The 13,180-nt window shown below is 40.6% G+C and overlaps 1 protein-coding gene across 8 annotated transcripts in view; it reads right to left on the reverse strand.

Annotated features, from left to right (window-relative positions):
* Window positions 1-8,663: 8,663 nt before the first annotated feature.
* Window positions 8,664-13,180, reverse strand: part of RNF38 (ring finger protein 38) — a 105,041-nt gene continuing 100,524 nt past the window's right edge. For 6 of the 8 annotated variants that reach the window (XM_059657345.1, XM_059657344.1, XM_059657346.1 and 3 more), the window contains one exon: window positions 8,664-12,131. In XM_059657345.1, the coding sequence (XP_059513328.1) occupies window positions 11,933-12,131 (199 nt within the window). In that variant the 3' untranslated portion in view covers window positions 8,664-11,932. The remainder of the gene's footprint in view (window positions 12,132-13,180) is intronic. The other 2 variants (XM_059657343.1, XR_009447664.1) reach the window with 2 other exon arrangements.

Raw genomic sequence — 13,180 nt, forward strand, 5'->3', positions numbered from 1 at the left:
CAAAGCTCTCAGTAAGCTCACAGAATTGTGGTCCTATCACCACCATCTCAGAATGTTATCATTGTCCTCCAAAGAAACCCCCACTCCTGAGCTGTCACCCCAAACCTCCTACCCCTCAGCCCCAGTCAACCACTAATTTACTTTGTGTTTATGGATTTGCTTTTGACATTTTACATAAATAGAAGCATACAGTATGTGGCCTTTTGCCTGGTTTCTTTCACTATCCATGTTTTTCTCAAGACTCATCACATTTGATTCAACAAAGGAACCATCATGAATCAGATTGTACATCTGAAACACAGGTTGCAGGTTTGTTCCCATTTACTCATCCCCCTGTAAAAAAGAACAGTGCTAATTGCTTCCTTATCTGATGGCACATTTTCTAGTTATCTTTCACAGTTATTTTCAAAAGTGTATTAGGAAGCTGTGCTACTCTGCATCAATTTGCGAGAACACAGCTAAGGTTTATCTTTGGCTGAAGAATGAGCTGAAGATAAAGCAATGAGTCCCTTTAACATTTTTCAGGTAAAAATTATTTTGGCCATGCTTTATGGTAAGAAATTCTGGAGTGTTAAGTTCATTTGTTGGAACAGACTCAAATGATTTGCTGATAGGACAATTCTGTTTTTTTCTAAGGTAACCCTACAGCTGACCTCTATGTAGGTCACTCAGTTGAAGACGACAGACACAGAGGAAATGTGAAGGCCCACGTGTAGACAGAAGAAGAGATCAGAGTTATGTGTCTACAAGCTAATCATCTTCCATGAGAGACATGGGACAGATCCTCAGAGCCTCCAGCGAAAACCAACCCCTTGGTTTTGCACTTATTTTGTGGGGAACAGAAATGGACTTTGAACTCATTGTGGTTAATTATACTTTTACTAGAGGCCCAGCACACTTATCATGTGGGTAGGGTCCCTAGGCCTAGCCTGCGATCAGGGCCGTTGGCCAGACCCAAGGCCTAACGCCGCCTCTGCCTTAGGGCTGGTTAGGTTTCGGGCGCGCCCCACAGCTTCTGTCAGCGCCACAAGCCCCCGCAGCAGTGGCAGCAGCAGCGGAGCCCCCCCCCGCGTGAGCAGCCCCAAGTGGGCAGCGCGTTCCATCAGCAGCCAGACCAGCGTATGCGCATGGAGGTGAAGTCACTGGTGGCCGCTTTCCCGCCAGCCTGAGCCCAGAGTAGCCGGGGATGAGCAGGGGATCCCAACGGCCTGACAGCCAGCCTGGTCCTCCCGCCACCCACCCTAGTTCCTGTTCCCCATTGCTGATCTATTGGAGCCTACAGGCGCGGGGCAGGGGTGGGGGTGGGGGGTGGGGAGGGACCAAGAGGTCAGCTGTCTGCCCTGCCACCACCCGCTTCCCCGTTTGCCTGCAGGCAGGAGCAGGGGGAAGTGGGGGAGGGGAGGGACCAAGAGGTGGTCAATGCACCTCATGGTGACTGGTCGAGCCATCATTCTGCTTATGGTCCCTGGCCTTTTATTATATAGGATGGGGCAGCATCGTCTATAAGGTTCATTAGTCTCAAGTACAAGAGCTCTGAAACACTTGGTAGTGAGCGGACCACAAACATTTACAAGAATTTTATTCTCTGATGCAAATCAGATCTTGTGAGCTATTAAGAAATAATTGTAGCCAGCGATGTTGGCACATTTGATATGTTTAAGGTTTAGTACAATCAAACCACAGTAAGGTGGAAAACTTATAAAAGGGGCCAATAAATTGGCAAAGCTAAGTCCTAAGAGCTCACCTTTCACATCTTAAATAAGGACCTCTATCAGAGAAAACCCCCTCAGAGTCCAGTGCCTTTCTAGAACAGCTCCTTTACAGGTAAGTGACTTGGGACCCAGGGCTGCCATCACCACGGCAAGGAAAAGAGCGTGGCTTTTCCATGCTCCCACATGGCCTGTGCTTCCGGGCCTGTTGTCAGAGCCAGCTACATGGGCTCCCTGCCTTACTGTGGGTAAGGGATGTGGCAGCGTGCATGGGTATTTAACTGAGCAGTAAATACCACTGCCATAAGAGCACAAGTTTTGGGTTTCTTGACATTCTGGGTCCAACACAAACACTCTCAAATATGCTGGAAAAATGAGGGAAACAGGACTTTTCTGAATGCTTCTGTCAACTGAGTACTGGGACCAATCAGAGGGGGCATCCTTTCCCTTATGCCAAAGAATGACCGTTTCCTGAAAGACAAAATTATGTTGAAATCTATTATTTGGCCTCAATTTTTTTTGTATTTTGTTTCTAATTTCTTTTTTTATTGTTTTATTGCTTAAAGTATTACAAAGAATATTACATCTGTCTCCTTTTTTTTCCTCGCCCTTGACAATTCCCTGGCCTCCCCTACCCCCAGTGTCTTATGTCCGTTGCTTATGCTTATATGCATGCATACAAGTCCTTCGGTTGATCTCTTACCCTCCCCGTTCCTGCCCCCCAACCCTCCCCGGCCTTCCCGCTGTAGTTTGACAGTCTGTTTGAGGCGGTTCTGCCTCTGTATCTATTTTTGTTCATAAGTTTATAATGGTCTTTATTATCCATAAATGAGTGAGATCATGTGGTATTTTTCCTTCACTGACTGGCTTATTTCATTTAGAATAATGCTCTCCAGTTCCATCCATGCTGTTGCAAATGGTAAGAATTCCTTCTTTTTTACAGCAGCACAGTATTCCATCATGTAGATGTACCAGAGTTTCCTAACCCATTCATCTACTGATGGGCACTTAGGCTGTTTTCAGATCTTAGCTATGGTGAATTATGCTGCTATGAACATAGGGGTGCATATATCCTTTCTGATTGGTGTTTCTGTTTTCTTGGGATATATTCCTAGAAGTGGGATCATGGGGTCAAATGGGAGTTCCACTTTTAGTTTTTTGACATACTGTCTTCCAGAGTGGCACCAGTCTGCATTCCCACCAGCAGTGGACGAGTATTCCTTTTTCTCCACATCCTCTCCAGCACTTGTTTGATGATGATAGCCATTCTGAAAGGTGTGACATGGTACCTCATTGTTGTTTTGATTTGCATTTCTCGGATGATTAGTGACTTTGAGCATGTTTTCATGTGTCTCTTGGCTTTCTGAATGTCCTCTTTTGAAAAGTGTCTATTTAGGTCCTTTGCCCATTTTTTGATTGGATTGTTTATCTTCCTTTCGTTAAGTTGTATGAGTTCCCTATAAATGTTGGAGATTAAACCCTTATCGGTGATAACATTGGCAAATATGTTTTCCCATGCAGTGGGCTTTCTTGTTGTCTTGTTGATGGTTTCTTGTGTTGTGCAGAAGCTTTTTATTTTGATGTAGTCCCATTTGTTTATTTTCTCTTTAGTTTCCAATGCCCTAGGAGCTGTATCAGTCTAGAAATTGCTTCGGCATATGTCTGAGATTTTATTGCCTTTGGATTCTTCTAGTATTTTTATGGTTTCCCATCGTACATTTAAGTCCTTTATCCATTTTGAGTTTTTGTGTATGGTGTAAGTTGGTGGTCTAGTTTCATTTTTTTGCATGTATCTGTCCAATTTTCCCAACACCATTTATTGAAGAGACTGTCTTGACTCCATTGTATGTTCTTGCCTCCTTTGTCAAATATTAATTGAGCATATTGGTTCAGGCCGATTTCTGGGCTCTCTATTCTATTCCATTGACCTATATGTCTGTTCTTGTGCCAGTTCCAGGCAGTTTTGAGAACAGTGGCTTTGTAATACAGCTTGATATCTGGTATTGAGATCCCACCTACTTTGTTCTTTCTCAGGATCGCTGCAGCTATTCGGGTTTTTTTTTTATTCCAGATGAATTTTTGGAGAGTGCATTCTAGGTCTGTGAAATATGCCATTGGTATTTTAATGGGAAGTGCATTGAATTTATAGATTGCTTTGGGTAGTAAAGACATTTTAATGATGTTGATTCTACCAATCCATGAACATGGTATGTTCTTCCATCTGTTTATGTCTTCCTCTATCTCTTTTTTCAACGTCCTGTAGTTTTCTGAGTAGAGGTCTTTTACCTCTTTAGTTAAGTTTATTCCTAGGTATCTTAATTTTTTTGGTGTGATGGTAAATGGGATTGTTTTTTCAGTCTCTTTCTGTAAGTTCACTATTGGTGTATAGAAATGCCATAGATTTCTTGGCATTAATTTTGTATCCTGCTACATTGCCAAATTCATTTATTAAGTCTAATAGTTTTTTGATGGAGTCTTTAGGGTTTTTTATGTATAATATCATGTCATCTGCAAATAAGGACAGTTTTACTTCTTCTTTTCCAATTTGGGTGCCTTTTATTTCTTCTTCTTGTCTAATTGCAATGGCTAACACTTCCAGTACTATGTCGAACAGGAGTGGTGAGAGTGGGCATCCCTGTCTTGTTCCTGTTCTTAGGGGAAATGGTGTTAGTTTTTGTCCATTGAGTATGATGTTGGCTGTGGGTTTGTCATATATGGCTTTTATTATGTTGAGGTATGATCCTTCTATTCCCACCTTGCTGAGAGTTTTTATCAAAAATGGGTGTTGGATTTTGTCAAATGCTTTTTCTGCATCAATTGATATGACTATGTGTTTTCTTTCAATTTATTTATGTGATGTATCACGTTTATTGATTTGCAGACATTGTACCATCCTTGCATCCCTGGGATAAATCCTACTTGGTCATGGTGTATGATCTTTCTGATGTACTGCTGGATCCGATTTGCTAAGATTTTGTTGAGGATTTTGGCATCTATGTTCATGAGGGATATTGGCCTGTAATTCTCTTGCATTGTGTTGTCTTTACCTGGTTTTGGTATTAGAGTGATGCTGGCTTCATAGAATGAGCTGGGAAGTGTTCCTTCCTCTTGAATTTTTTGTAGTAGTCTGAGGATAGGTTTTAGTTCTTCCTTGAATGTTTGGTAAAACTCCCCTGTGAAGCCGTCCGGTCCTGGGCTTTTGTTTGCTGGAAGCTTTTTGATGACTGCTTCAATTTCTTCCATAGTTATTGGTCTATTGAGAGTTTTAGATTCTTCGTGATTGAGTTAGGAATGTTGTATTTTTCTAGGAATATGTCCATTTCCTCCAGGTTGTCTAGTTTGTTGGAGTAGAGTTGTCCATAGTATCTTTTAACGATCATTTGTATTTCTGTGGGGTCTGTTGTTATTTCACCTCTATCATTTCTGATTTTATTTGGATCCTCTCTCTTTGCTCCTTGGTGAGCTTGGCTAGAGGTTCATCAATCTTGTTTATCCTTTCAAAGAACCAGCTCTTGGTTTCATTGATTTTATGTATTGTTTTTTTGGTCTCTATGTCATTTATTTCTGCTCTAATCTCTATTATCTCCTTCCTTCTGCTCACTCTGGGCTTTACTTGTTGCTTTTTAATTCTTTGAGATGTAGAGTTAGATGACTTACAGCCATTTTTTCTTGTTTTTTTGAGATAGGCCTGTAGAGCTATAAACTTCCCTCTCAGGACTGCTTTCATTATGTCCCATAGGTTTAGGATTGTTGTGTTTTCATTGTCATTAGTTTGCAGGATGTTTTTAATTTCTTCTTTGATCTCATTGGTAATCCAATCATTATTTAATAACATGCTATTCAGCTTCAAAGTGTTTGAGTATTTTGGGTTGTCTTTATTGTAGTTTATTTCTTTTTTTTTAAAATTAAATCTTTATTGTTCAGATTATTACATGTGTTCCTCTTTTTCCCCCCCATAACTCCCCTCCTCCCAGTTCCTGCCCCACCCTCCGCCCTCACCCCCCACCATCCTCATCCATAGGTGCACGATATTTGTCCAGTCTCTTCCCGCATCTCCCACACCCCTTTCCCCCCCAAGAATAGTCAGTCCATTCCCTTTCTATGTCCCTGATTCTATTATGATCACCAGATTATTTATTCTCTTGATTCTTAGATTCACTTGTTGATAGATGCATGTTTGTTTTTCATAATTTGTATCTTTACCTTTTTCTTCTTCTTCCTCTTCTTAAAGGATACCTTTCAGCATTTCATATAATACTGGTTTGGTGGTGATGAACTCCTTTAGCTTTTCCTTATCTGTGAAGCTCTTTATCTGACCTTCAATTCTGAATGATAGCTTTGCTGGATAAAGTAATCTTGGTTGTAGGTTCTTGGTATTCATCACTTTGAATATTTCTTGCCACTCCCTTCTGGCCTGCAAAGTTTCTGTTGAGAAATCAGCTCACAGTCGTATGGGTACTCCCTTGTAGGTAACTGACTATCTTTCTCTTGCTGCTTTTAGGATTCTCTCTTTGTCTTTTGCTCTTGGCATTTTAATTATGATGTGTCTTGGTGTGGTCCTCTTTGGATTCCTTTTGTTCGGGGTTCTCTGCACTTCCTGGACCTGTAAGTCTATTTCTTTCACCAGGTGGGGTAAGTTTTCTGTCATTATTTCTTCAAATAGGTTTTCAATATCTTGCTCTCATCTTCTGGCACCCCTATAATTCTGATGTTGGTACGTTTGAAGCTGTCCCAGAGTCGCCTTACACTATCTTCGTATTTTCGGATTCTTTTTCATTTTGCTTTTCTGGTTGGGTGTTTTTTGCTTCTTCGCATTTCAAATCTTTGCCTTGATTCTTGCGCTCCTCTGGTCTGCTGCTGGGAGTCTGTATAGTATTCGTTATTTCAGTCCGTGTATGCTCAATTTCTAGTTGGTTCTTTATCATAACATCGAGGGTCTCATTAGATTTCTTGAGGATCTCACTACATTTATCGGCGGCTTCTAGACAGTTCTTAAGAGACCTTAAAAGTGTGGTTCTGAACTCAATATCCTCCATTGACAGTTTTGTCCTGTTTCTTTGTCTCCGCAGTTTTTATGCTTTCTTGGTGCACCCCCTAGTGGTCTTTGTGCGCAGTCTTGTTGTAGTTAAGCCTTGATTGTTGTCGGCAATACCGGGGGTGATTTGACCTCCAGGCTAACTGGCTATGAGAGTCCGCTGTGTCTGCAGTGGGAGAGCTTCTGTGCTGGATCTCTAGGTCAGTGCTAATCTAGCCTTTGCCTGAGGCTATCCGGCAAATGGCTCTGGGCAGGGCTTGGGCGGGGCGGGTCCCCGGGGATCTACAGGGCGGGCTGGAGCGAGCAGTTATGGCTGCTCTCAGTTCTGTCCCTGGGGGCTCTGCCTCATAGAGTCCCAGCAACCACTGCAAACCTCGGAGAGAAAGCTGCTTTCGAGTTCCGACCAAAGACAGACAGTCCCGCTTCTCCCGTTTGAGTCTGGGTCCCTAGAGACTCGCCTGGATCTGGAGCTCAGAGTCTGAAACTCCCTCCCGATTGAAAACAACAACCGCGCCCTCCGCCTCCAGCCTGCTCCGCATGCACTCCGCACCTCAGTATTTCACTTCAGCACTGCGCCTCCTCTGAGTCTGGGTATGATATTCTCTTTCCTCCTAGATGTAGAATTTCCACTCAGCCAGCCTTCCTGTGGTTCTGGATGATTTCCGTTCCGTCTTTTAGTTGTTTTTTGAAGTGGTTGTTCGAGGCAGCAATCTCCAGCGTTAACCTATGCCGCCATCTTGGTTTCTCCTGTAGTTTATTTCTAATATTATGCCATTGTGGTCTGAGAAGATGCTTGGTATGATTTCAATCTTGAATTTGGGGAGACTTTGTGACCCAATATGTGGTCTATTTTTGAAAATGTCCCATGAGCACTTGAGAAGAACGCATATTCTGTGGCTTTGGGGTGAAATGTTCTGAAGATGTCGATTAAGTCCATCTGATCTAGTGAGTCATTTAGGATTGCTGTTACTTTGCCGATTTTTTGTCTAGAGGCTTTATCCAGTGATGCCAGTGGTGTATTAAGGTCCCCTACTATGGTTGTATTGTTGTCGATCTGTCCCTAATAGCAGAACGACTGGGAATGACTGGTAATTACTGGTCACTATGACACACACTGACCACCAGGGGGCAGACGCTCAATGCAGGAGCTGCCCCCTGGTGGTCAGTGCACTTCCACAGGGGGAGCTCTGCTCAGCCACAAGCCAGGCTGAAGGCTGCCAGTACAGCAGTGGTGGTGGGAGCCTCTCCCGTCTCCTCAGCAGGGCTAAGGATGTCCGACTGCAGCTTAGGCCTGCTCTCCGCTGCCAAGTTGACATCCCCCGAGGGCTCCCAGGCTGCCAGAGGGATGTCTGATTGCCAGCTTAGGCCCAATCCCCCCCCGGGGAGTGGGACCCCCCATCCCCCCCAGAGTGCACAAATGTTTGTGCACCGGAACTCTAGTAAAGAAAGAAATCATTACTGACTTAGGCTTCTCTACTGTTCAATAAGCTTATGCCACAAATGTGGCTAACTTGGCTATCTTTTAGGCCTTTTTACATAATCACTAGAGGCCCGGTGCACAGATTCATGGTGTCTGGTCAGCACACCCCAATGGGGACCGATCGGGCTCGGCCGGCCAGGAGCAGGGGCCAGCCGACCCTGCCCCTGGTCGAAATCCTGGTTGAACTTCCAGTCAAGGGGACAATTTGCATATTAGGCTTTTATTATATAGGATGTACCACATGTTAAAATACTAGTTGCTTTGTGTTTCAAAGATGTTTACACAAATGCAGAAACAAAATTGGAATTATAGTCTAAAAATTAAATCTAGCTGCTAGTAGCTCAACAGCTCTATCTTCTTGCTGGAATCTCCAACCCCCTCCCTCAAGCACACACAACCCCTACCCTTCCCACACAGTAACATAACACAACAAAATATGTTAAGTGTACATCATACATTTATTACCAACAACCCTCTCAACTCCAAAATTGGGCACAGGGATTAAAAATAAAAATTCATTGCACTACTTAGTAAAGCATTACTAGTAACTTTCATAAAAAATGTACAAACTTTGTTAAAAATTTATCAAGCCTTCAAATGATTTGGTTACAGATATTTATAATACATACATTTAAAACTATGTTAACTGATACAACGGAATATGATTTGAGGAAATGACTCAGCAAATGATTCCAAAAAACACCCCTGTAAGCTTTCATAATCTGAAACAAACAGCAAAATGAGGTAACCCAATGTACAACAGGGGGAAAATAGGTTCCTAATGAAGGCCTAAAGATATAATATGAAAAATATCCGCACAAGTGAATTATAGATCTCATTCAAAATATTTAAGAGGCCCAAATTTAAGAATCTTAACAAATCACATTTGAGAGAGTGTATAAAATCTAAATATGCTTCCACATTTTTAAAATTTTGCTTAAAAAAGAAGAAAAATCAGGACAGAAAATCCTAATGAGATCTCGATACCTGGAGGCCTTGACTTACTTTTTGTTTTGTTCTATTTTGGGGGATAGGGTGGGGGTGGCTGGCGGGGAAAAAAATTATCAAAGATGATAATTCATGTCAAAAACAAAAAACCCCAAAACAAAATCCCATAGCAGAGTTAAGATGGTAAAGCCAGTATTATTTTAGGAGGAAAGAGGAAGAAGGCAACAAACCAACATTTGCCTGCTATCTGGTGCATCACCCAAGGTGACAACAGCTGGAACAAATCAATTGCTCTTTCTCTTTTGCTAGCCACAAAGCTGCTCATTTTGGTGAGTCTGAGCTGGTTCAGAGCACATGCATGTATACTCTTAATATGTACTAACCACTTAATAAGCAAGTCTGCACACATTTCTAAGAGGCCATGCAAAGAAAAGACATTCCCAAAGAGATCAGTCACAAGAGCCAACAATTCAGAATTTTACCAATAGACCCTGCTGCCTCCTAAATTGCCAACTGCCTCTCAAAAATTTACTGGGAAAGGGATATAATGACAAGAATTCATCGTCAGAGGGAAGGAAGGAAGAGCTACTTTTCCTAGTCATTAGTACAATGTGCCTTGTTAATTAGGTATCTATATAAATTAGAAAAAGTGCTTTACTTGCATGCTTCAATAAAATGAATACTGAGTGTAGTAGTGTTATGTTAGATCTGTACAGATAAAAAATTTTTTGCAGCTATACAAAAGAGTATGTATAAGATGGGCTTTTGCCATTTTAAACATGATTTTTTTAATTAAAAAAAATAAAGAGTAAACTCTACGTGATTTGTAATGTAGCTGATTATTATGCCAATAATTTTGGTCTTGAACAAACTTTTTATTCATCAGGAATAGGTGGGGGATATCCTAATGATTTATAAGTAACATGTGCGTTTTATCACTGTTTAGATGTATTTATGATGCATTGACAAATTTAAGGGCAAACAGAAAGTATGCAAAATTCTATTTGTATGACTAGAGGCAACAGTGTCTGGAAAAGGGCAAAATTGTGCTTCCATGTCAATTGACTTTACTGAACTCTAAGCTGTGATGAGCTTATAGAGATTTCAAGGGAAGGCAAGTAGCATGGCAGTAATAAGTAGTTAACACTGTCTGAGTAGAAGACCAACACAGAGCCAACTGAAAACTGAGTGAGGCTGGCAGCAAATCATCACAATCCTGACTGGAACTACACAGCTTGTGCTACTGCAAAGCAATGACATCAACCGCGGGGAAGAGGCAGGCAATGCTGAGCACACAAAGAATGAGAGAGGAATCTAAACACTGCTGGAAAACTGAATTTAAACAATCTGCATTATGCTCAATAAATCTATTAAAAAACCCCACAAAGCTATGTATTGAAATATTTCAGATCAACTAAACGAAGGTCAATTCCTGTTTTACAGCATTATTTTTTATACAAAAATCATATCTTCATTTATACTGCAAGTATTTTGGACACCTGTTATATAATATTTTTCTCATTCAAACAAAACAAAAAGGAAAACAATAAAACATCAAAGCACATCAGGTCTAAGGAACTAGAGCTGTCATAGCACTTGATCCATCCTGGAATCGAGGGTTTTGATGAGAAGCACATTTACTGAGAGAACTAGACAACTTTCAGAATTGGAGCTTGGCAGGTGAATTAACACAAACAGAAGTACAGTTTTCTTAAAACAACTTAGTTGCCCATGGGAGCTTGAACAAAGAACATATACCAGAAATCAAGCTGAGTTAGCTAACAGATTTTGTTCTGTTGGAAGTCAAGGAAGTGAGACTTCATGGGACCAGTGGTATTCTTAGAAATATATTACTCAAATATCTTCAGAATAGACTACAAATCTAAACATTAAAAAAAAAATCACAAGTACTTCCTGTAAGAAGCTTACTGGAAATGTAAAGGAAAAAACAAGTATCAACATTCAAATCATTGATTGAAATGCTAATATTGCTAACTGACGATGTATGATATTGCACCTTCTTTTTGGAAACAGCAAGTTGGAGATTTTAAAAGTTTTCAGTCAGAACAGAATAAAAAGATCAGTTTCATGGAGTGAGATCTGTTACACCTTTTTTTCTTAAGTGACCCACTTGGACCACCAATGAAGAAAAGGTGACAGCTGCCTGAAGCAGAGGAAGGCGGCTTTTCTCATTCCATTCATTGGGAGGGAAGGGGATGGAGTATTCAATGCTTGTAATTGATGCACCCTTAGCAATCAGTGTGCAACAGCAAACACAAGGGGGGGAAAAAAAAACCAGTGTACAGTACTAGTGCTGTTTAAATAACACACCAGATTATACATTGCAGCATAATTAAAACTAAACACACATTCTTGGTACATGCTGGTATATAGGATCTCATACACACATTAGCTACCATGCCTGCACACAAGTAGTTACACATTCTCTCTCACACACAGAGATACATTTATCAACAACAGTCATACGTTGCATTCATTTCCACTCACAGTTTCTGAAGGCTCTATATAAGGTAGATTGCTATTCATCTGGAGCTACCACTTCTTATAAAAGCACATGCTAAAAGATCACGTCCACTGTAATCTTGCAGCAACACTCGGAATGATCACACAAAAACCAGGGAATGTTAGTGCACACACAAAATTAAGCTAAAGAAAAAGTCTTTGGAGTTCCAATCACACGGTTAGTATAACAATCCCATAATTATGAAGACTAATTGTAAGCTTTTATAGTTGATTAAGTCACACAGTGCAAAGAAAGGTCCATTGACCCTTTTGGTAAAGGGAGGGCTGGAAGCCACACAGATTAAGTTCAATGGATAGTCCGTATATACATGTGATGAGGAACACCCAAACTAAATTTGTGCTCTTAGGTTGGTCATTCTGAATCCCGATGCACTTCTGAAGCATCAGCTCGACAAATTGGGCAAGTACGATTTGCCTACAACACAAAAGAGAAAACTTGTTTGAATTGTGACTCACACAATGAAACATATTAAAAGCAACGGAACTTTTTTTACTTCCCATATAGTTTCTACATTCTTAGTTCTTTGAAGAGGGTACAAAGCAATCATTTAATCTGTCTTTTTAAAAATACCCCATTAAATCTCAAAAAACTAATAACCTATGATTGACTTTTTTGGTTTTATTTTCGATTAATTTTTTTAAAGGGTATTTCTTCACCATATAGACATTATCCATAACCAGTTCAGACAAATTTAATTAACTGGTTTAAAAAACTCCATCTCAACAAATGACACCACATTTGCTGAGTTGCTAAAGCCAGCAACATAGGCATCCACCTGCTCTCTTTCTACAATCCATATTCATCAAATATTCTAATTTTTTTATTATAACAGCTTTCAAATCAGTCCTTTTCTTTTAATTGCCACTATTTGTTCTGAGTATGGCTCAGAACATCCTTATTCCATCTTCCTGACTCTCAGAAATTATTCCTTGTAGTCCATTCTCTAAACAATGGCCAGTGATCTTTCTAACACACAATCTCACTCATCTCTCTTCCACATTACTTTCAAGATATCTCACACTTTACAGTGACTTCACAATAAGCTGGTCACTGGTTACATTTCTGAACGTCTGTCTCTTCTCTTGCCACTAGCATACACTAGTTATCAGCCACATGGAACCTGTGGTTTTCTGATTATTCTCTCTTCTCACATGTCAGGGCTGAGTGTATTTAATGCTTTATTTTTCTAAAAAGTTCAGACTCCTCACCTTCAGGATTCAGTTTGGGCTAAACTGGGTAACCTTAATCTGTGCTCATCTGTCATCCTCGCCAAACTGGGAAGTTATCTAACCCAATATTATTATCTCCTAATGAGAATATTCTAAAAAATTCCCACACAACAAAAGTTAACTAATTTGTGTCCTTTGGACTTAAAAAAATTTTTAATATCTACAAAAGAAAAAAGGGTCAGAATTAAAAGCACTAGAGGTTTGTTCCCATGTAAATCTCTGACAAAGGAGCTC

This window comes from Myotis daubentonii, chromosome 11 (assembly GCF_963259705.1).
Source record: "Myotis daubentonii chromosome 11, mMyoDau2.1, whole genome shotgun sequence".
Classification (NCBI taxonomy): domain Eukaryota; kingdom Metazoa; phylum Chordata; class Mammalia; order Chiroptera; family Vespertilionidae; genus Myotis; species Myotis daubentonii.